General features: G+C 39.9%; 1 protein-coding gene across 1 annotated transcript in view; it reads right to left on the minus strand.

Moving 5' to 3' along the window:
- COL6A6 (collagen type VI alpha 6 chain) overlaps positions 1-21,813 on the minus strand; it is a 120,177-nt gene extending 98,364 nt beyond the window's left edge. Inside the window, exons 1-8 of the mRNA XM_053600580.1 lie at positions 21,732-21,813; positions 21,504-21,601; positions 13,743-14,339; positions 11,835-12,455; positions 10,014-10,574; positions 8,661-9,218; positions 5,276-5,851; positions 2,545-3,114 (exon numbers count right to left, since the gene is read on the minus strand). Of these exons, the coding sequence (XP_053456555.1) occupies positions 2,545-3,114; positions 5,276-5,851; positions 8,661-9,218; positions 10,014-10,574; positions 11,835-12,455; positions 13,743-14,339; positions 21,504-21,570 (3,550 nt within the window). The 5' untranslated portion in view covers positions 21,571-21,601; positions 21,732-21,813. The remainder of the gene's footprint in view (positions 1-2,544; positions 3,115-5,275; positions 5,852-8,660; positions 9,219-10,013; positions 10,575-11,834; positions 12,456-13,742; positions 14,340-21,503; positions 21,602-21,731) is intronic.
- Between the last annotated feature and the right edge of the window lie 3,561 nt (positions 21,814-25,374).

The following is a 25,374-nucleotide window of genomic DNA, read 5'->3' on the forward strand; positions in this document are numbered from 1 at the left end:
GGCTACAGAGGCCTCACATTCTTGCTTGCTGCAGTAATAGCCTCAAGTTTATCTTAATATAGAGTATTTATTTCATTTTTTTTTTTTTTGCATTCACGACTATTTCCTTTAAGGATAACTCACTGGCTACTTGGAGTTCATACTCCTGCTTTTGATGTTCAACATTGTTTTCTTTCTTGCACTCAAATAGAAACTAGATGGTTCCAAGATAACTTTCTGCCTAATAATTGGAAATGGGTATTTCATGTGAAATAGGAAATTAATGTGGACGGTCTGGCTGAAGTAATCAGACACATTCCAAAGTATGGGGAAACCAGGAAGTGGGATTTACTCAGCCAGTAGTCCTTAAATCTTAACCTTTAACCTACAAGTTAAATGTTGTAAAAGGTTTGAGATTGGAGTTTGGAAGTGTGTGTTTAGAGAGAGCTACTGATGAGCAGTGAATTCTCCCACTACACACGCATGTGCTCACATACACACACATACACAGAAGGTAATTTCCTCTTCAAGTCAAGAGAGGGACTTTAAGAGAACTTAATCCTGGAATCTAATCTAAAAAAATGATACCCAGGATAGCACGTTGCTCTCGCTACAAAGGAGAGGCTTCTACCCACATTAGAGGGCTGTGATTCCTTGTGTTTAATGGGGCAACTGGTATGTCGCTGTGTCCCATGGAGTTGATATGGCCAAGTGTATGAAAGGGCTGCTGTGGGCTTCTCTGATCTCATATCCAGAAGCCTACCTGGAGGGGGCAGAGAGACCTCAGCAGAATAAAGCTGTAGGCATCACCAGATACTCAGAGTCTGAGGAAGGTATAAGAGACCATCTGGGATCGAGACATATCCATCTTCTTCAGAGGAACCATGGCTGGGAGATTCCCTGACAAATGTGCTTTGGTGGGGGCAGAGGTGGCCTAGCACAGGGAGAATCTTTCAAGGACTCATGAATGGACCGAACTGTAGACATGGGCTGTCGTCAGAGAAAACCAATTCCTGACAAGGGCCATCAAATAAAAACTTTCCTGTACCCCTTCAGTTCTTCTCCCTTTGCAAGCCAATTGTGGAGAGGCCAGAAACCAGGAATATCAAGAGGTGGGTGCATCTTACAAGGGTACATGTGAAACTTGGTAAATGTAGAATATAATTGTCTTAACACAATAACTAAGAAAATGCCAGGAAGGCTATGTTAACCAGTGTCATGCAAATGTGTCAAACTGTTTATAAAACCAGTGTATGGTGCCCTATGATCATATTAATCTACACAGCTATGATTTAATATTAATTTTTAAAAAAAAAGAGGTGGGCAGGATGGAAGCGGGGTAGCAGTGAAAGTCGGAGGCGGGGGAAGCAACAGGTGAATGGGCAACCATGAACTGTCTCCTCCCTCTTGGTGAGCAGCCTGCAGCGGGCTGGAAAAGTGGAATAACCTTGAATGAGGTTTACACTTTTAATAGTTATACTGGGATGGGCATATTAATCGCCAAGAGGAGGTTCATTTATTTCCTGAAAGTAATATGGAAGAGCTAGCCCCCCTAAGTAAACGTAATAGGCCTGTGGTATAGACAAAAATGAAGTGACTTTGACTAAGTATGAAACTTGGGGTATAATTATGAAGTTTAAGCATGCATTCTCTCATTTAATCTCTACAGTGATCTTTGGAACTAGGTGTTACCTAGTGGAACTGTTACCATTCACATTTCCTAGGTGAGAGAATGAAACTTAGGAGTTAAGCAACTTGTCTAAGAAAAAAATGGTCACAGATCTGTAGTCAGCTCATCTGTCTCCAGATAACAACTTAACAACTTTGTAGCTTTCCTTTCTTTTGGTGGAAACCTTACAATCTGGCTGGTTAATGCTTACTCTGGGAAGTTATACAGAATCATAGACAGCCTATAAGATGTCTTAAAATAGAAAAAGTTACCACTTCTTTAAGATACTTTGACATTTTTTCCTAATAGAAGTAAAATGTGCTAATTTTAAAGAAGATATTTACTAACTATTCTGCAGTGAATTTTCACAATAAAGATATAAACCTCTCCTTGCTTAATCAATGAATCCCCAACAATGAATCCCCAACAATAAAAAAAAAAAAAGGAAAAAAGATATAAACTTCTGGGGATGCCCCCTACCTGACCGTGCCATAGCACTGGGGCACATGCAGCCCTGTTGGGCCTATTGCCAGGCAACCCAACTACATCAAATCGTTTTTTTCTTTGCGACACATTCTTCAACCTCCAAAACCAGCCAGATTGCAAACACTGGGCTTTTTCTCACATCTTGTCAAGTTGAGGCATTTTTCCCTTCACAAAGGGGCAACTTCCCCCAGGAGAGAGGAAGAAAAAAAGGCACAAGATCTCAAACACCATTTCTGAATCCACAAGTCACAAAAATTACTTGGTAACTGTGAAAAGTTCCATTTGAAATCCAGAGGCACAAATCCTAATTCTCCCACCAGCCCCAGGGGGTGTACACGCAGCCTGAAGAAAATGTCAGGGAAGATAGTGGGGGGGGGGGAATAAATATGAAGAACTCATTAAATACTCACTGCTCTCACCCCCCGAGGTACAGATGTGACGAACGATCCTCTTTTTGACCTTTTTGAGTTCATCAAAGTTATGAACTGTCAGTTTTTTATGTGCCGTCCCGGTGATCTGAATGAGCTGCTGGTCGTCCACATCCCCGATGCCCACGGTGTAGATGTCGATGCCTTTGTGTCTCAGGGTTTCTGCAGCCTGCGCCACCTCGTCCTGGGACTGACCATCTGTAAGGACTAGCAACACCTGTGGGGTACCTGTGTTTATCCTGCTGCCCATGTTTGGCTGGAAGTAACTCCCCACCTGCTGGAGTGCAGCACCAATATGTGTGTATCCGAAGATCTGCTGGATATTGTCAATCTGAAATGATATCTCCTTTTCACCTATGTAAGTCCCCAAATGAAACTCCACCTTATAGGTATGGCTAAACTGGGCTGCTCCTATACGCACTCTGTTGAGGCTGACATCAAAGTCTTGAACCACAGATGCCAAAAATTCCTTCATCTTCTGGAAGTCGCTTGGGTGGATGCTATTTGAACCATCCATGAGGAAAACGAGATCGACTTTATCAATTTCACAATCTATAGGAAGGAGAAAGAGAACCAAACCCCCCCCCCCAGATCGTTATTCTTTCTTTAGTTCACTGAGAGTAAAGTGTTTGCGGCTATACAAAAATGGTATTTTGCTAAGTGCTTTCTTATGCTACCCTGTGGTCACATTAACTGGAGAGGAAATAAAAACACATGAAGTTCATAAAGTCAGCACCCGGCATGAACCACTCATACATCCTTTTATGCTTCTTTTGGCTTGTCTGTTTGGTCTTGTCCCATTTTCTCTTCTGATACCCCTAACAGAACTGGAGATGGTGCTGGAGATGGTGCTCTTACCTGCAATCTTAACTCTTCCACAAAGCCCAATAACAGTAGTAGCATGATGAGAAAAAACAAAATAACATGTGCCTATTTGGAGTTTCAAACAAAGAAACAGATGGTTTGTATTACTGACTTGGCCTCCCTGGGCATTTGAGCTAATAAATATTTTTCTAGTTTATTAGGGCAAATTAGAGGAGAGGTTTTAAAAATGTGCCTTCTGGTCTACATCTACTTGGTTTTCTTTTTTATAAGCCCCCTTTCTGATATATAGGCAAAAATATATCCTTGAGAAATATATATATATACATATATATATATTTTAGGTTACACTGGTTGCATTTATTAGATAAGGTCCCTGTTATAATTGTGTCCCACCCCCCAGAGGTGTGCCATACACCATAACGCCCATTCCCTTCCCACCTCCCCTCTCCTCATTCCTCTACCCCACCCCTTATATTAGTTCATCTACTGCCTTCATATTGGAATTGCATACATTGGACTCTTGCTTGAGAAAAATGTTCTTGAACAAACAATGTGATCTAGAGATGCTTCACTAGACAGCAAATAAAAAACAAATAGAATATGAGAGGCTACTGCCAACGAATGAGTTATGCTTGGCACGTACTCATGTGTGTTCCTTAGATTTCTGGTAAGCATTCTCATTTCTTTGAATTCCCCAGTGATTCCAACACTGTCCTAACCTAATTAATTCTCATGATAGCCTTAGAAAAGATTACAGGGTGTCTCGGATTCCTAAAGTCCAGATAAGCAAGGAAGAGATAAAAAGAAATACAGTAAATAGATCCTTCAGAAATTGGTTAACTCATTATTTTCCCTTGTTTCATGTTCCAGTAAAGGAAATCAAGTATAGGTTTTCTACACAAAGGAGAACTCACGATATGAAAATGCCAAGTCAACTTCTACAGTGGACTTGAGTAGGAATGATCACATTTTAGGCATTGGTTATAAGGAGAGAAGAGGCGTGTCCCACTTTTCAGTAAGACCAGAAAGACTTTGTCAGTTTTGAGAAAGAAAAAGATAGTAGCAGAAAAAAGTTAAAAAAAAAAAAAAAATAGTAGTTGCATTCTAAGGAGGCAAGGCATATGAAAACATGAAAAGTTAAATGATTTTTTACAAGGACTACATCCAGATGTTGGAATCGTGGATTAAAAACAATTCATCTACTAAAAGTACTATTTTTAGTAAAATCCTTGGAAGAAATACTTAGGCATTTTAATAGGCACTATCTCTCTCCAAACTAAAAGTGTAAAATGGCAGCTGAATGAATGAATGCTGAATGAAGGGATGATACACACGGAAATACCTCACCGAAGCTGCAATCTCCAGCTGGAAGCCCAGCATCCAGGACAAAGGAATTCCCACTGTACTCTGCCCTGGAGATGCCTGAGGCTGGAACAGAGTGTCTGAGACTGGGCTTCACATATTAAAAGAGCTTGTGCCATAATAGAAGTGGGGAAAGAAACTAGCCAGAAGGGAAGAAAACTTCAGGCAACTATAGCTAATTCTTAGGAGAATTTCATTTCTTGTGTAAAGATCAGGAAAAAGAACTGGTGGGTGGAAAAACATGTCAGCAAATTTGTGTTCTAAAAAGAAAGCCTGTTAAAAATGGTGAATTACTCATCATGAGAGGAGGTCAGGAAGACGTGTGTGGTGTGTATAGGGGTGTCATGGAAGGTACTTTTCTTTGAGGAGAGAAGTCTGGATGAAATATCCTTGAGGTCTTTCCACCCCTAAGATGGGAAGTCCTATGAAACGATAAAGACTTCTCTTCTTTTCTCTGGAAAACTTGTTCCTCTCTCTGTCATTTGTCTCTTTATTAAGTAGGGAAAACTAAATTGAAAAGTCTTACCTACTTTTGAAGAGTTACAGACACTGGCTGACACATCTGAAAATATCCCCTTCAGGCCTCCAAAAGTCTCCACAAAGAACTGCTTGTCACTGGATCCTGCCATGGCTAACAGCTCCTCACGATTGGCGCCAGCAATCCCTACAGCCAGGACGAGAATGCCTTTGTCCCGCAAGGCCTTTGCTGTGGCATTGAGTTTATCAGAGTCGTGAGATTCCCCATCGGTGATCACAATGAGGACTTGGGGGACTCCCTTGTGCAGGCGGCTGCCCCGAGCTTCGGTGAACATGTGATCTGAGAAGCCGAGGGCCTCAGCAGTGTAGGTGTTGCCCCCCATAGGCTGGTCTTTCTGGAGCACTGAAATCACCTCAGATTTTGTATCAAAGTCATCCAGATAAAACAGCACCTCTGGGTCGTCAGCGTACTTCAGAGCCCCAAACCGGACCTGATTCTTGCCAACATCAGCTTTTTTCACTAAGCCAGTCATAAAGTCCTTCATGATATTGTATTCATCATGGTCAATGCTGCCGGAGCTATCGATTACAAATACAACGTCCAGAACTTCAATCCGCTTGCATTCTGAAAGAGGAAGAGAAAGGAAAATCAAATGAGGTGAGCTTTGGACAGTGTGGGAGATTCCCCAACCTTTTTAAAAATTGCTGGTTTTTTCTCTCCAAGGGATCATGTGGTACATTAGAATGTTGGGCCCCTGGAAAACAGAGACATCACAAATAAGTTTGTGCCATCAGTACATAGTTCACACTCACTGAGGGGAGCTTTTAGGAGGAGGCACGTGTGAAGTAAAACCTACTGCAGGAGTGAGAGGGGGCAAGTGACAACCACAGGATCATCAAAAAACTCTGAAAACCTTTGGACTTAAAAAAAAAAATCACAATTCTATATGAATGTTCCCATTAAAATGGTTCTTTCAACATATGCTTTCATTTACACAAATCTGAAATTTGTCCTTTTAAGCCACGGGGACCTTGAGATTTTATACTTAAAGTAAACTTTGGGGAAATGACCAAATGAAAATGAAGTTGGCAACACTGTATATTCTTTTCATGGTTCTATGATGGCTGATTTTTCATGGTTACATTTTCTCCTCTTTTGGCTTTTTTGAAGCATTATCTATTTTCCTTATTGGGCTTCGTCATAGAAAGAAGCCCATTTCTCACTTGGCCCAACTAAACTGTTCCTAGCATGACACGCCTATTAACTTTTAAACTGGAGGTCGATGCCATAGAAAAAATAAAGCAAGAAAAACCCAATTAGTGCTTAATCTGTATGCAGCATGTTCCCTGTAAAGGCGTAGTGTTCCAAACTCTAACTCATCCATTCTGGAGAAGTGGAATTGGAAGATGGTTTGTTATTTAGTCCCTACATAGCACATTCTCTCTATAGGTCTTAGAAAGGTGTGATCCAAATGTTAACTCATCCATTCTTGAGAAACGGAATTGTGAGCAAGTGCCCCCTCCTCAGAGGCTCATGGAATTTCCTTCTTTTGCCAGCCACTCATTGGCTCTGTGAGGGTTGTTGAAAACCCTATAGTCAATGTGCTCACCCCACTGGAGGCCATGTGGACACAGCCATAAACCAAATTCCCAAGAAGAGCTGGCTCCGCTAAAGAAGGAGGCGCACCCCTCTGGCTGCCTGCAAGTCCCACTTGGATTATCCAAGGGATGGGGGTAGATTGCTCAGTGTTGGAACCCTTCAGAGAATTCATATTCATCCTGGGTGTAATTACCAGGAATCACAGACCAAGTGTACTTCTTTTTCTACAAAACACAGACCATGACCACAAACCTTCCAGTGGGAATGTAGCAGAATTATTATTTGAATAAGAAAGCAATGTTCCTCTCTTCCTTTAAAATTCCTTTACAATCTATCTCCTTCATAGGACTTTTCAGAATGCCTGTCAATCAGCCCCATGGGCCACAGTAGAAATCAGCCCCTTCTATTTACTAAGCTTTTGTCTGACTATTTCCATTACTCTGCTGTTCCATGGGAAGAGCATGGACATTGTGCCCTTTGCTTCCTCTGAAGAATCCATCGCTCAAGTTCCTTGTTACATTCTTCCTTTATAATTTTTTTTTTAATTTTTAAAATTTTTTTCACTTTTTTTATTAAATCATAGCTGTGTACAATACTGCAATCATGAGGTACAATATGCTGGTTTCATATACAGTCTGAAATATTTTCATAGAACTGGTTAACATAGCCTTCATAGCATTTTCTTAGTTATTGTATTCAGACATTCATATTCTGCATTTAGTAAGTTTCACCTGTACCCTTCTAAGATGCACTGTAGGTGTGGTCCCACCATTCACCCTCCCTCCACCGTAACCTCCCCCCTCCCCTCCCCTCCCTTGACCCCTTCCCCATATTCTTGTACTGAGATTGGGTTATAGCCTTCGTATGAAAGCTATAAATTAGTTTCATATTAGGGCTGAGTACATTGGGTACTTTTTCTTCCATTTTTTGGATACCTTGCTAAGAAGAATATTCTTCCTTTATGTACTCAATCTTGATATGAGGACAATTAATGACAATTAAGTTTATGGGGGGGGAAGCAGAAAGAGGGATGGAGGGAGGAGGGTGGGGCCTTAGTGTGTGTCACACTTTATGGGGGCAAGACATGATTGCAAGAGGGACTTTACCTAACAATTGCAATCAGTGTAACTGGCTTATTGTACCCTCAATGAATCCCCAACAATAAAAAAAAAGAAAAAAAAAATTTAATAAATACCAGAGTGTTTTCATGAATAATTTGATACAAGTATTGGTCTTTAGAAAATACAAAAATAAATCCCATATATAGCAGATGGCTAAGCCAAAGGGAAGCCACCATTGCCAGATGATGTCCCTGGGCGACCTCAGCAGCCCTCATGCAGCCCAGTGAGATGGGATGTACAAGGCTGGGCCTCTTGCCTCAAGGTAGAACCAAATCAGTGGTGTGATTCATGCTCTAGAGCTGCCTGTCCATGGGATCAGGCTGAAATGAGACTCCAGCCAGGATGACCTCCTCACTCAGCTTCTACCCATGCCCTGGCCTGCTTTTCCTACTCCTTTCTGAGAACACCTCCCCAGTAAATCACTTCCATAAGAGCCCCTGAAACAATGTCCTGCTTTCAGGGAATCTGATCTAAGACTTGGTATGACCCCACTTTTCTTAAATGAAGGATCCCACCCTTGTGCTATTTGCCTACAAATAGGAATGAACAGAATCCTTCCTTGCTGTCTGATGAATTCAACAGGTCAAAGCCACTAGGACAAACATTTCAATTAAACAGAAAGTTTACAATGTTCAAATAGAACTGTACTTAATTCAATAAATAATAATTAACGGTGTTTGGATAGTCCTGCCACTGAACATTGCCATGCTTACCTTCACGGGGGCTGCATATTCCAAACACAAGATCATCTTCAATATGCTGCAGAATATCAAAATTCTCAACATAAAAAACCATCTCGGGCCTCCCGCTGATCTCCTCAAGCTGAGTGACATTGGAGCCAAACACTCCCACAGAGTAGATGATGATGCCTTTTTGCCGAAGAGCTACTGCTGGGTCCTTCACTATGTCGTGAGCTTCGCCGTCTGTGATGAGGATGAGAAACTTCCTGACATTGGGCCGGGCCCCCTTGGAGGGGGTAAAGTACTGAGACACAAAGGTCAGGGCACTGCCGGTCAAGGTGGTTTCTCCAATATGAGGCATTTGGTCAATTGCATTTGAAATGTCACTTTGGGACATAAATCTGTTGAGCTGAAACTCCTCCTTATTGACATCACTGAACTGGACCACGCCAATTTGCACCCTATCTGCCCCAATCTGAGATTTGCTCACCAAGTTTTTCATAAATGTTTTCATTTTGCTGAAGTTTTCAAGTCCTATACTGCCAGAACTGTCCACCAGGAACATGATGTCAGCTTTCATCTCTTTGCAGGCTGCACAGGAGAAATTAGGATATTTGAGTCAGCTACATGTAAAAAATTAAGAGCCACTGGGAGAATACAAAACAAATCATTTTATATTGAAGTTAAGTGTGTACTTGGTAAGGTTAGTTGGTAAATAAAGCACTGAAGGCAATACAAGTGAGAAGGTTCTATTTGCTATTTAGTAATTTGCTAAAATACATAACTCAGGGTTTTTCAATCTCAGCCTTATTGACATTTTGGGCCAAATCATCTTTATTGATGTGGGAAATCTGTGCATTGCAGATACTGGAGCATGTTTAGCAGAATCCCTGACTTCTACCTGTTAGATGTCAGGAGAAATCCCCAATTATGACAACCGAAAATGTTTCCAGACATTGCCAAATAGCCCCTAAAGGGGCAAGTCACCTTTGGTTGAAAACTATTGACATGGTTCTAAAAGATTTCATAAATGTTTTATAAAAAAGAAATTCAAATAACCTTGAGGTAGTCCTTAAAATCTGAAACCATTTGATCATATTATACATTTGGTGTCTAATAATATATCTATCCTAGTAGGGATTTCTGGAGAAAGCTAATTAATATTTATTAGGGAGAATCCCTCCAAATGTCTTTCTTATGGGTCAGATATGAATTAGAACACTATAATGGGCTCTTACCTTTGTTCTGGAGAACAAAGATAGTTACACAAGTCAGTAAACCTCAATTTAGAAATTGACACTGTTTCTGTAAATCAGCAACATCCAATAGTGCTGGGAAAGTGACCTGCATGTGGAAGCCAAAAAGTAAAACCACCACTTCTCTCACCTTCTTCTGCACAGATTTCTTGAACAACTTGGTTTCTTATGTTTTTCAAAGCATCAAAGTCATGCACATAGTACACTCTCTTTTCCTCGCCTGCGATTTCTCTCAGCTGGGTGTGGTTAGCCTCCTTGACGCCGATGGCATGGACACGGACCTGCTCTTCTCTCAGTCTGTCCGCAGGCTCCAAGACGCTATCCACAGACGTGCCCGTCATCAGGACAACAAGGTGACGTGGTACTTTGTTTCCTCGCTGCTTCTTTGCTTTTTGCAACAGACCCAGCGTGAAATTCAGGGCTGTGCCTGTGTTTGTATTCCCACCCATCTGCCTTATGTTCTCAATGGCCTTTGCCAGATCCTGTCTGTTCGGGTATTTATTGATCTCAAATTCCAAGTCCCAGCTGTCAGCATACTGAACGGCCCCAACCCTCACCTTATGGGGACCGATACTGAACATGCCCACCATCTCCGATAGGAAGCTCTTCATTTCTTGGAAATCTGTGGCCTGGATACTCCCTGAACCATCAATGAGCAGATAGATGTCAGCTTCCTCAGTGTCCACACAACCTATAATGAAACCAAAAAAAGTTGAATATGGCATTTCGGGGTAAGTGTGAAGAAGACACGGTAGCAGATGGAAGAACAAATATGAACCTTTACAGATACAAATGTTGGAAACACTTTCTCTAGTTTAAAATGAGGGAACCTTAGCATCAATTGGGCCAAACGAATTGCTTCTGACATTTTAAGATTATTATCCTAATTCTCTGCCATGAATCAAGGTAAATCTGAATAGCACAAAAAGTTAGAAAAACCTGAAGCTGCTATTTATAAGTCATTTCTCCCATTAGTATGTAATTGCTTAGCAAATAGGCAGGTGATAGGTTATGAAGTGGAGAGGCATTTCTCTGGATACTGTGGACATGTGAATTCTCTGAAATCGTGGACAAATTATTTACCCTTCACCCAGTCCTGGACAACTGAGTAAACTAGAGATATTGATGACCTTATGTATGTTGTATATAGGCAGTTCCTGAGTTACAAACATCGGACTGATGTACAACTTGCACTTACAAATGAAAACTATTACTGGTAAGAGGTAAATGAACCTGTTCCAACTTACATACAAATTCAACTTTTAAGAACAAACCCACAGAACCTATTTCATTCATAACCCAGGGACTGCCTATAATGATGCTTTTATACTAAATATGCTATAAATATTTGTTTGTTGAAGAATGTATACATATTTGTAGACCTATATGTAAAAATATTTACAAAGCACACATGTACATATATGAAATGTATAAAATACATTTCCTCTCCTCTCTCCCTAAATTCACAGATGCTAGAATGGTACTTCTCAGCAAATTATGTAATTACCTTATTTCCCATCCAAATCGTATTTCCTGTCTATTCTCTAAGTTGGAATGTAGGGATGAGGGAAGAAAAGAAGGAAAAGTCAAAAAAAAAGAATCAGGAAAGAAAAGAAAGATTGGGGAACATGAGTGGCAGAGGAGTGAATGAAAAATGATAAGGGAGAAAAATAGCAAAAGAAGGTATTCTGGGGCCTGTATGAGTAATGAACCCCATCAAAGCTGCACAGGGGAAGCAAAATGGAAACTTTTCTCCATGTCAACATCTCATTAACTTTTATTCCCCTCAAAATGGATTTCATATTATCTCGCTCAAGTAAAAAATCAGAAATTTATTCCCCTACCTATATCCTACCCCACCAATCCCTATTGCACATATCATATTCAAAAGGCAAAAAATACAAGGAAAACACAAGAGAATGTGAATAATAATCTCAGCAAAAGACTTTACCAGATTTGAGTGTTTCGGTCCGTTCTGAAAAGACAGAGACTGTGTGTGTTATTTGGTTCCGCAGCTTCTTCAGAAACGTCTGGTTGTGAGCAGCTAGGTCAGAGAAGGTCTCTAATTTGGAGACATACTGCTCAGCAGGGTGAGAGGCGATCTTTTCCAACTGCGTGTCACTGGCCCCCTCAATGCCCAAGGTGAAGATGGTCACCCCCTCGCGCCGGAGGTTAACAGCTGCCTTAGTCACATTGTCTTCTGAAGCTTGGTGGGTTACTAGCACTGCAATCTGAGGCACCCCCTGATTCTTCCGACTGCCATTCTGTGCTCTGAAGACTTCCTTCTTGATCTTTCTGAGGGCTGTACCAATATAGGCCTTTCCTTCCTGGGGAGATAGGTTCTGTATATTCTGGAGAACCTCAGACTTATTTATGCCCTGGCTCAGTGAGTTTATCACCTTTGTCTCATTGCTATAAGTCACAAGACCAATCCTCATGCAATTTTCCTTTATGTCAAGGGCAGATACACTTTCTTCCAGGAATTCTTTGAGGTAGTCAAAGTTCTCCTGGCTTCTGTTGACTGACACATCAACCAGGAACACGACATCGGCCACAGAAGGACCTTGGCAAACTGTGTGGGCAAGGAATGAACAAGCACCATGTGAGTTGGAGATTCAGCAACTCTGCTCAGCACTAGAAGGCATGAAGAACATATTCTGGAGCTCTTAAAGAAAGGAGGAGGAATACAAAATAATTATGAACCTGAGATCAGTGGGACCTGGGCTCAAATACCAGGTCTTAGCTAATCTCCTTCAACATCCTTATCTGTTAAATGGAGATAATAATATTTCTCTCATAGAATATTAGTATTTCTTTTATAGAATTGTTATGGTGATTAAATGATATATTAAGCATGGAGCCTGGTACATAAGAATCCCTCAGTGAACAGAAGCTCCTGCTATCAAATAAAATCATTTAATCATCATGTTATAATCAATAGCTATAGTCCAAATATTCCTAAGGAATTGTAATGAAATAGCAATTGCACTTTCGATCATTTTGTTAGAGAAAGATGCTAGTAAAAGGATTCATATTTTCATAAACTATCACAAGAAAAGCTAAATATATACTTTATGATATTCAAACTGATTTACCCAGAAATAATGTGAGTTTTCTACATTACTTATTTCGATGTGTATGCTTTGAACAGTTTGTTTTTTACTAGCTATCCCCAGCCCCTCCCTTGAATGATGTTCATAAACTCTTGTCTATTCTTGTTACTAGAGTAATACAAGAGCACAGGGAAGCCAATTTAGAACAGAGCAGCGGGGAAGAGAGTCAGTGCAAGGCTGAAACTGCATGGCTGGGAATCAGCAGCCTGGACTTGGGGCCGTCATGTCACATCTAAGGATGCCTGCAAGGCCCTCTCTGCAGAAAAGGGGGTTTGGACTATCGGAAGTTGTTTCTAGCTCTACCATTGTATGCTTGTGTTATATGCCTTCAAAAGTCAAGGATTTGTTTAGAAGCAAACTCATCTTTTAAATGAACAAGTAATAAAACTACATTACAACCCAAAGCCCAGCTAGAAGGTGTCTGTCCCTGAGTTTGAAGAAGTCTCTGAATGACTAGCCACATGGAGAAGTGAAATGTGGAAAACCAAGGCTTCTGGTGTTCACTGAATTTTGAACGGTAATAATCATTGGACCCTCTTGAACATGTGGACAGATAACATCTGAAAATACAGTCCATTGGGGGAATAGGGATATTTGTAGAGTGTCAATCACCATGTTGATTTTTCTAAAACATTATCCATGTATCATCATTCTTTTTTTTTTTTTTATTAAATCATAGCTGTGTACATTAATGTAATTATGGGGTACAATGTGCTGGTTTTATATTATGTGCATCCTGAGCCTACCTTCTACAATGATATCATCATCTGCTGCTTCCTTGTGCTTTGTTACATCCTTGATAATCTGTGTCATGTTTTGGGAAAACATGCTGAGGTCTCTGGCCGTCCGAAGGTTGAAATGAAACTGGGACGTGGCCATGGCCTTCAGGTTTTCCTCAGATGCTTTCTGCATCCCCAGGGAGATGATTTTCACTCCGTCTTTCTGCAGGGCTTTTGAAGCCTCTTCCACATCATCCTCAGACTTGGCCGAAGCCAGGACCACCAAAATAGGAGGAAACTGCTTCTTGTCTCTCCCATTTGTGGGCACAGAGAAGTAAGTTCGGTGAGCCTCCTGGAGAGCATTTCCAATCTTCAGGGGCCCACCAATGAACCCGAAATTCTTTTTGAGGTGGTTCAGCATGGGGCTCCTGCTCTTAAAGGTGCTCAGCTGGAATTCGCTGTGGAGCTTGTCGCTGTACTGTGCCAGGGCCACACGGTATTTGTCAGACTCGATGGGGAGACTGTTGAGCATTTTGTTGATGAAAATTTTCACAAATGGGAAGGCCTTAATTCCCAGGTGATCAGAGCTGTCCACCAGAAACACCACATCTGCATACTCAGGGTCTATAAAACCACAAACAAAGTAAATGTCATGTTTAATGCCAACTATATGAGGGAAAAGTACTTTCTTCTTTATTTTTATTTTATTTTTTTTTTTGTAGAGACAGAGTCTCACTTTATGGCCCTCGGTAGAGTGCCATGGCATCACACAGCTCACAGCAACCTCCAACTCCTGGGCTTAAGCGATTCTCTTGCCTCACCCTCCCAAGTAGCTGGGACTACAGGCGCCTGCCACAACGCCCAGCTATTTTTTGGTTGCAGTTCAGCCGGGGCAGGGTTTGAACCCACCACCCTCGGTATATGGGGCCGGCGCCTTACTGACTGAGCCACAGGCGCCGCCCTCCTCTTTATTTTTTAATACCTTCCTGATGAGCTGAAAATAATAATCTAAAATTACACATTCTCTCAAGAAAAAGAAATATTTGTTTCCTGGGATAAGTCTTTTATAGAATCTCTTATTTGATGTGATCACAAACTTAAGCATCACTTTTTTAAGGAATTAGTTTGTCAGATGTAGGGAAATTTAGAGAAGCATAACTTTTTGGGTTTGACCTCAATATCAACAAGATAAAAATTTTAATTGAGAACCAAACTCCTTCCTAAAATTGGTTTTAATAGTGCCATCTGAAAATCAGCCTTTCTTTCCCATGTAAGCAATGCAACTGGTTATCTGATTAACACAGGAGCATATTAGTTTTGCATTTCAATATGTCAAATTGGCGAAGGTTAAAAAACACTTTCAAGTCATAAAATAGGGGATTACCTTAATTTATTTTAAAGTTATTTGTAATATTTTTTGACTAATCATATGTGTGAGCATTATAATTGGTAAATTTATTCTCCCATATGCAAAGCATTATAGAATCAATATGTTTTGGGCAAGCAAAGGGGTTATACATTTAATTTCTATTAAAACATAGAATAGGACGGTGCCTGTGGCTCAATGGAGTAGGGCGCCAGCCTGATATACCGGAGGTTCAAACCCAGCCCCAGCCAAAAACTGCAAAATAAAAAAAAATAATAAAAATAATAATAATAATAAATAAATAAAAACATAGAATATATATAGGAATATAATATTTTACTAAACTTCTAAAGTTTTATTCAATGCTAGATTCAACACTGGCATTCCAGGTATCTTGAATTATATTTTCACATGACAGAGTGTCACTGGATTAAAATATCAAATGTTGATTACTACAGATCTGCTGTTTTGGGCCCAGAGCTCTCACTACCTTAGCATAAGATCCATTTTTTTGTCTGGGGAAGGGAAGAAAGTATGTATGTGGTGCAGGTTTTAAAAAAATATAGAGTAATTGAACAAGTAACATAAGCCTTGACTTAGCTGTCAGCTACCTCTATTACCTCTGTGCAGCCTTTCAATATACTTGGGCCACATCGGCACCCACCCGGACCTCCAGAAAAGCTGCACCATGACCAGCGACCCACAAGCCGCACCTGCCAGGCCTCCACATGCACTGACCAAGAACTCTGGGAGCTGCGCAACCCCATATCCTCCCTCCTGTACCCTCCCTGCCTCCACACTGGCCTGCTCATCTGGCCAGGGACTCTGGTAGCCGTGTGCCCTCCAGAGCCCTCCCTGCCACTGTGCTGAGCCCTTCTCCTGGCCAGAGACTGCTGGAGCCTTGGGCTCTCTGTGCCAAAATCACTGGGCGCCAGGCACTCCCAGAATTGTGTGCACCATCCCCCGCCCTGTTGCTGGATCCAGGTGTGTCATGCTTTGGAGCTGCTCCCAGAACCAGAACTCCCTAGCTGGGGCATCCCCAGAGGAGCTACACAGGGTCACTCCCTACAAAGATCCAGCAACAATAGAGTGATCCTGCTGGGATTTCATCCTGGAGAGAGACCTCCCCAACTCTGACGACAGCCAGAGGCAATGGGGAAAAACAATCATGAGGCGAAATCAACAGAAAAACTCTGGCAATATGAATAATCAGAGTAGATCAACTCCCCCAAGGAACAATGGGGCAGACACAGCACAAGATCCCATGCATGAACAAATAGCTGAGATGTCAGAAATCAAATTCAGAATCTGGATAGCAAATAAGATCGAATTAGAATTCCAAGCAGTAACCCAAAAGATATCTCAAGAATTCAACGAATTCAAAGACCAAATGACCAAAGATTTTGACACATTGAAACAAGAAGTTGCATCCCTCAAAGATCTGAGAAACACAGTAGAATCCCTCAGTAACAGAATGGAGCAAGCAGAAGAAAGGATTTCTGACATTGAAGACAAAGCTTTTGAACACTCCCAAACTCTCAAAGAGGAAGAGAAATGAAGGGAAGAAACAGATCACTCTCTCAGAGAGCTCTAGAATAATTTGAAGAAAACCAATATTTGTCTTATAGCGATCCCCTAAAGTGAAGAAGTGGCTTCACAAGGCACAGAGTCTCTTCTCCATGAGATTATGAAGGAGAACTTTCCAGACATGCCAAGAGATTCTGAAATTCAGATAGCAGTTTCAGAACTCCAGCACGACTCAGCCCAAATAAGACATCCCCCAGACACATCATAATCTATTTCACTAAAGTTAACATGAAGGAGAAATTCTGAAAGCACCCAGACAAAAGAAAACCATTACGTACAAGGGGAAGTACGTAAAACCATTATGTACAAGATCTCTCTGCTGAAACCTTTCAAGCTAGAAGAGGATGGTCATTGACTTTTAATCTCCTAAAACAAAATAACTTTCAACCCAGGATCCTGTACCCAGCTCAACTGAGTTTCATTTATGACGGAGAAATTAAATACTTTAATGACATTCACATGATGAAGAAATTTGCCATAACTAAACCAGCTCTCCAGGATATTTTCAGACCTATCCTCCATAAAGACCAGCGTAATCCTCCATCACAAAAGTAAACCCACCCAGAAAATTTTGATCAAATTCCAACTTCCACAGTTGCAAAAGGATTAAAAATGTCCACCGGACTCTCAAAAGGCTTACAGTATTCTCAATTAATGTGAATTGTTTAAATTGTCCTCTAAAGAGGCACAGGTTGGCTGACTGGATACAAAAACTCTCATCTTACACTAAAAGACAAATATAGACTCAAGGTGAAGAGATGGTCATCTGTACTCCAGGCAAATGGAAAGCAGAAAAAAGCAGGCATTGCAATCCTATTCACAGATGCAACAGGCTTTAAACCAACCAAAATAAGGAAGGATAAGGATGGACACTTCATATTTGTTAAAGGTAATACTCAATATGATGAGATGTCAATTATTAATATTTATGCACCAACCAGAATGCACCTCAATTTATAAGAGAAACTCTAATGGACATGAGCAAGATGATTTCCTCCAGTTCCATAGTAGTTGGAGATTTTAACACCCCTTTAGCAGTGCTGGAAAGATCCTCCAAAAAGAAGCTAAGCAAAGAAATGTTAGATTTAAACTGAACCATTCAACATTTAGACTTAACAGACATCTACAGAACATTTCATCCCAATAAAACTGAATACACGTTCTTCTCATCAGCCCACAGAACATACTAAAATCAACCACATCCTAGGCCACAAATCTAACCTCAGCAAATTTAAAAAAGTAGAAATTATTCCTTGCATTTTCTCATACCATCATGGAATAAAAGTTGAACTCAATAACAACAGGAATCTGTATACCCATACAAGAACATGGAAGCTAAATAATCGTATGCTGAAGGATAGATGGGTTATAGATAAAATAAAGAAGGAAATCACCAAATTTTTAGAATAAAACAACAATAAAGACACGAATTATCAGAACCTCTGGGACACTGCAAAGGCAGTCCTAAGAGGGAAATTTATAGCACTGCAAGCCTTCCTCAAGAAAACGGAAAGAGAGGAAGTTAATAACTTAATGAGACATCTCAAGCAACCGGAGAAGGAAGAACATTCCAACCCAAAACCCAGTAGAAGAAAAGAAATAACCAAAATCAGAGCAGAATTAAATGAAATTGAAAACAAAAGAATTATACAACAGAGCAATAAATCCAAAAGTTGGTTTTTTGAAAAGATCAATGAAATAGATAAAACTTTGGTGTACCTAACCAGGAAAAAAAGAATAAAATCTCTAATTTCATCAATCAGAAATGGTAAAGGTGAGATAACAATGGACCCCTCAGAAATTAAAAAAAATCCTTAATGAATATTACAAGAAACTTTACTCTCAGAAATATGAAAATCTCAAAGAAATTGACCAATACTTGGAAGTATGCTACCTACCAAGACTTAGCCAGAACAAAGCAGAAATGTTGAACAGGCCTATATCAAGTTCTGAAATAGCATCAACTATACAAAATCTCCCTAAAAACAAAAGCCCAGGACCAGATGGCTTTACAATGAATTCTACCAAATCTTTAAAGAAGAACTAGTACCTGTATTACTAAACCTCTTCCAAAATACAGAAAAAGAAGGAATACTACCCAACACATTCTACGAAGCAAACATCACCTTGATACCAGGGAAAGACCCAACAAGAAAAGAAAATTATAGACCAATATCACTAATGAATATTGATGCAAAAACACTCAATAAGATCCTAACAAACAGAATCCAACAACACATCAAAAAAAATATTACCATGACCAAGTAGGATTTATCCCAGGATTTATCCCAGTCTCAAGGCTGGTTCAATATACATAAATCTATAAATGTAATTCAGCACATAAACAAACTAAAAAATAAGGACCATATGATTCTCTCAATTGATGCAGAGAAAGCTTTTAATAATATCCAGCATCCCTTCATGATCAGAACACTTAAGAAAATTGGTATAGAAGGGACATTTCTTAAACTAATAGAGGCCATCTACAGCAAACCCACAGCCAATATCGTATTGAATGGAGTTAAATTGGAATCATTTCCACTTAGATCAGGAACCAGGCAAGGTTGCCCATTGTCTACATTGCTCTTTAACATTGTAATGGAAGTTTTAGCCATTGCAATTAGGGAAGAAAAGGCGATCAAGGGTATCCACATAGGGTCAGAAGAGATCAAACTTTCACTCTTCGCAGATGATATGATTGTATATCTGGAAAACACTAAGGATTCTAACACAAAACTTTTGGAAGTGATCATGGAATATAGCAATGTCTCAGGCTACAAAATCAACACTCATAAATCTGTAGCCTTTATATATAACAATAATAACCAAGCTGAAAAAACAGTCAAGGACTCTATTCCTTTCACAGTAGTGCCAAAGAAGATGAAATATTTGGGAGTATACCTAACAAAGGACATGAAAGATCTCTACAAAGAGAACTATGAAACTTTAAGAAAAGAAATAGCTGAAGATGTTAACAAATGGAAAAACATACCATGCTCATGGCTGGGAAGAATCAACATTGTTAAAATGTCTATACTACCGAAAGCAATATATAAATTTAATGCAATTCCTATTAAAGCTCCATTGTCATATTTTAAAGATCTTGAAAAAATAATACTTCATTTTATATGGAATCAGAAAAACCTCGAATAGCCAAAATATTACTCAGAAATAAAAACACAGCACGAGGAATCACGCTACCTGACCTGAGACTGTACTATAAATCGATAGTGATCAAAACAGTATGGTACTGGCACAAAAACAGAGAAGTAGATGTCTGGAACAGAATAGAGAACCAAGAGATGAACCCAGCTACTTACTGTTATTTGATATTTGACAAGCCAATTAAAAACATTCAGTGGGGAAAAGATTCCCTATTTAACAAATGGTGCTGGGTAAACTGGCTGGTGATCTGTAAAAGACTGAAACTGGACCTGCACCTTTCACCATTAACTTAGATAGACTCTCGCTGGATAAAAGATTTAAAGTTAAGATATGAAACTATAAAAATACTTGAAGAAAGTGCAGGGAAAACTCTTGAAGGAATCGGCCTGGGTGAAAATTTTATGAGGAGGACTCCCCAGGCAATTGAAACAGTATCAAAAATAGATTACTTTGACCTCATCAAACTAAAAAGCTTCTGCACAGCCAAGAACATAGTAAGTAAGCAAGCAGACAGCCCTCAGAATGGGAGAAAATATTTGCAGGCTATACCTCCGATAAAGGTCTAATAACCAGAATCCACAGAGAACTCAAATGTATTAGCAAGAAAAGAACAAGTGATCCCATCTCAGGGTGGGCAAAGGACTTAAAGAGAAACTTCTCTAAAGAAGACAGATGCATGATCTACAAACACATGAAAAAAAAAGTTCATTATCCTTAATCATCAGAGAAATGCAAATCAAAACTACTTTGAGATATCACCTAGCCCCAGTTAGAGTAGCCCACATAACAAAAATCCCAAAACCAGAGATGTTGGCATGGATGTGGAGAAAAGGGCACACTTCTACACTGCTGGTGGGAATGTACACTAATACGTTCCTTTTGGAAGGATGTTTGGAGAATACTTAGAGATCTAAAAATAGACGTGCCATTCGATCCTATTAATTCCTTTACTAGGTATATACCCAGAAGACCAAAAATCACAATATAACAAAGACATCTGTACCAGAATGTTTATTACAGCCCAATTCACAATTGCTAAGTCATGGAAGAAGCCCAAGTGCCCATTGACCAGGAATGAACTAGCAAATTTTGATACATGTATACCATGGAATATTATGCAGCCTTAAAGAAAGATGGAGACTTTACCTCTTTCATGTTTACATGGATGGAATTGGAACATATTCTTCTTAGCAAAGTATCTCAGGAATGGAAGAAAAAGTATCCAATGTACTCAGCCCTACTATGAAGCTAATTTATAACTTTCATATGAAAGCTATAACCCAACTATAGCACAAGAATATGGGGAAAGGGCCAAGGGAGGGAAAGGGCGGGGGGAGGTTTTGGTGGAGGGAGGGTAATGGGTGGGGCCACATCTATGGTGCATCTTAGAATGGGTATAGGCGATTGCACTAATGTACAATTAATGACAGCTTTCATACCTTTCCATCATTAACAAGGAATAAAGTCCCAGAAACAAAGGATGTTCAAAGAAGCACAGGGCGACCTCAGAAAGAAATTAACACACCATTGCCACCTTCATTACTATCATAATCAAAACAAAATAAAACAAACACTTAATTTTTAAGTAGATCAAACTCATATATTATCTATTTGCCATAAGGAAAATTTAGAAAATTTAGAAAAAAATTTCTTTTTATTTTTTTTCTTACCAGGATTTTGGTTCATAGAAATATGGGAACAAATTATTATGAGGAACAAAATCAGCAGCATTTTCATATTATGATCTGAAAAATCTCCAATTTGAAATCTGAAAGGAAAAATACAAACATCTACAATTATTGTGAATATTATTTGGGAATCAAGCCTCACACAAAGAACACATGAAATTATGTAATAAATTGGGAACAGAGAACAAGGAATTTTTAAGGTTCACTGACCTTCTAATTTGTGAATGGCCTTGAAGAAAAGCAAACCATCAACATTTACAGAATCATGAGAGTTTCTCTTGGGCCGCAGACCCTATAGAAACATGAAATTTTGGACAATCAAATAGAGGTATCCAGATGCATTTTAGTCCTAACAATGTACATTCCAATTAATTATTTTCCTAGGGTCATACTGTGCCCACTCACTGCCAAGACAATTCAGAGTTCACAGTTGCAATACAGGCTAAGACCTGTTTTTAATCTCACCATCATGAACATGTAGGTGTGTTTTACCCTTGAATAATAATTATTTCTTTTTTTTTTTCTTTTTTTTTTTTGTAGAGACAGAGTCTCACTGTACAGCCCTGGGTAGAGTGCCGTGGTGTCACACGGCTCACAGCAACCTCTAACTCTTGGGCTTACACGATTCTCTTGCCTCAGCCTCCCGAGCAGCTGGGACTACAGACGCCCACCACAACGCCCGGCTATTTTTTTGTTGTTGCAGTTTGGCCGGGGCTGGGTTTGAACCCGCCACCCTCGGTATATGGGGTCAGCGCCCTACTCACTGAGCCACAGGCACCGCCCGAATAATAATTATTTCTAAGCCAGGCATAATAGCTCATGCCTCTAATCGCAGTGCTTTGGGAGGCCAACGTGGGAGAATTGCTAACGGACAGGAATTGAACGCCAGCCTGAGAAACATGGTAAAACTCTGTCTCTACAAAATAATAATAATTTTAAAAGTTAGCTGGGTGTGGTAGAATACACCTGTCGACCCACCTACTCAGAAGGCTGAGGCAGGAGGATCACTTGAGCCCAGCCCAGAGTTCAGGCTTGCAGGGAGCTATGATCATGCCACTGCAGTCCAGCACTGGAAAGAGCAATAGAGCAATACCCTGTTCCTTAAAAAAAAAAAAAAGTATATAGTATATAAAGTATACTGTATATATATAGTATGCTACACACACACACACACACACACACATATAAATATATTGATACACGCATTTCTAATATGGCCAGGGTTAACTATTTCCCTTTATCCTTAAATTTGAGAAAAGACATAAAAACATTTTATGAAGAGTGACTCTCCATATTCCATATGATGTCTTGTTCCTCAGAATGAACAGCTCAGGCTGTATAATGTTGAAGCCCAGTGAAGGGTTCTCTGGAGGTGCTGTGTGCCTTGCTCTGTGTGTGTGGTGGGGGGGTAAGTTCGTGCTTGGGGGGCAGCAAGAATGGGCTCCTTTTGCCACATCAAAGCATGGTTGAAGTGCCTATAATCTGTATGCTGTTCTACCACCAGATTAGACTGGGATTTTCATGCCCCAATTTTTAAAATATTTGATCTGAAGACATGTTAGGGTAGAATGAAGAAGATATTTAAAGTAATCAACATAAAATTAAAATTCATGGTAAGCTCCATCTTAATAAAAGAGAGACTGCTTCTCATTATGGAAAGACTCTCAAAAGGGGACATCTCTATCATCTGAATTATGCTGTATTCCATTTATTCTGAATCAAGTAAGCCAAGACCAATGGATCTTATTTGGAAGTTAGGTGCTACATGGGTATTTCTGAAAGTTCTGAGACAGACTGTGTTCATTATTTCACTTCCAAGAAACCCAGTCAATAGCATCTTTTGTCATTCACCTGTTCAAGTTTCTATGTGCTTGGCTTATCAGTGTTGCTGGGTGGGCTTCATTTATTTCTGTCAACCTGGATTTTACATTTCTTGATTTTTGTGCACCTCAAAATTTTCATAATGACTTACATATAAAGTCTCTTTTAAAAATCTGGATCTCTATAAACTTGAATGTTTCTAATTTAAACTATAGTGAGTAGGGCGCGGGCCCCATATGCCGAGGGTGGTGGGTTCAAACCCAGCACCGGCCAAACTGCAACAAAAAAAAAAATAGCCGGGCGTTGTGGCGGGCGCCTGTAGTCCCAGCTACTCGGGAGGCTGAGGCAAGAGAATCACGTAAGCCCAAGAGTTAGAGGTTGCTGTGAGCCATGTGACGCCACGGCACTCTACCCGAGGGCGGTACAGTGAGACTCTGTCTCTATCAAAAAAAATAAATAAATAAACTATAGCTACAAAAGAAACACAGCCACCCAAGCCTTGGCTTCAAACTCAAAATGTTTAGAACTTGTACAACACCTCTCTTGAGGCTGTTAAGAACCAAGAGTTTCAGAGAGACTTCTACACCATTCATAATCCAGATCACATATTTGAAAAAAAGTTAATAATCCAGAAGGAATACAAAAGAAATGTCAGCAAAATTAAGATGAATGCCACTTCTTTCCTTTAAAAATGAAACATGTAGGATATATTATTTCTTTCTTTCTGTTTTTTTTTTTTTTTTTTTTTGAGACAGAGTCTCACTATCTCTCCCTTATTTAGGGTGCCATGGCAGCACAGCTCACAGCAACCTCAAACTATTGGGCTTAAGTGATTCTCTTGCCCCAGCCTCCCAAGTAGCTGGGTCTATAGGTGCCCACCACAATGCTTGGCTATTTTTTTGTTACAGTTATCATTGTTGTTTAGCAGGCCTGGGCTGGGTTGGAATCTACCTGCCTCATGTATGTGTTTGGCACCCTAACCACTGAGCTACAGGCACTGAACCAAAACATGCAGGATACATTATTTCTAAGTACTGATTTTATTTTTCTTCAGAAACAAGATTATCTGCTGTTTCATTGTAGGAAACCACACTGAGTCTCTGTCACAGTATTAGAGGTAAATGAATGTTTGCTGATTAAACCCCTGAAGTCTTCATTATTTCCCTTCCTCCAGCCATTCTACTCAAAAGTCAACAGGTAGAAAGAAATATATTCCAAGTAAGACTTGAAGTCATATTAAAATACTGCAATAGAAACCCTGGACACACAATAGGAACAAAAAAAATGTCGAATCATTGATGGTATGGAAAACAAATTACACAAGCATTTGTGGTGTAAGGAAACTACACAGTTTTCACTTTTCCCCAATTGCATTTTCTTTCTTTCTTTCTTTCTTTTTTATTAAATCATAGCTGTGTACATTAATATGATCATGGGGCACCATACACTTGGTTCATAGACCGTTTGACACATTTTCATCACATTAGTTGACATAGCCCTCCTGGCATTTTCTTAGTTACCTTGCTAAGACATTTACGTTCCACATTTACTAAGCTTCACATATATACCCTTGTAAGATACACCACAGGTGTGATCCTTTCAATCCCCCTCCCTCTACCCCCTCCCCCCTCCCTCCCCACCCTTTCCCTCTTCCCCCTATTCTTAGGCATTTTCTAAAATCACAAAAAGAAGCTGTATTTGTTAATCATATTTGAACAAGGTCATGCAGATGACCCTGCTACTTTGTAAGATGAACATTCTTCTGCGTTGAGGCACTTGGCTGAATAGAAGGAACCCAGGCAATAAAGCCTCATGACTTGCATTCCACTCTATTTCTAAACTGTTGTGTGATCTTAGACAATGCCACTTCATTTCTTTTGGTACCTAATCTGAAGTACAAGGGGTTATAGTCTAAGTCCAAGCAACTGATTGTTCTTTAATCTCACAAATACAACTTAAAAAAAATGTGCATAAATGTATTTATGATTCATCTACAAAAGACTTTTAAAAGAACAATTAAGAGCACATTTGA

This window comes from Nycticebus coucang, chromosome 8 (genome assembly GCF_027406575.1).
Source record: "Nycticebus coucang isolate mNycCou1 chromosome 8, mNycCou1.pri, whole genome shotgun sequence".
NCBI lineage: Eukaryota > Metazoa > Chordata > Mammalia > Primates > Lorisidae > Nycticebus > Nycticebus coucang.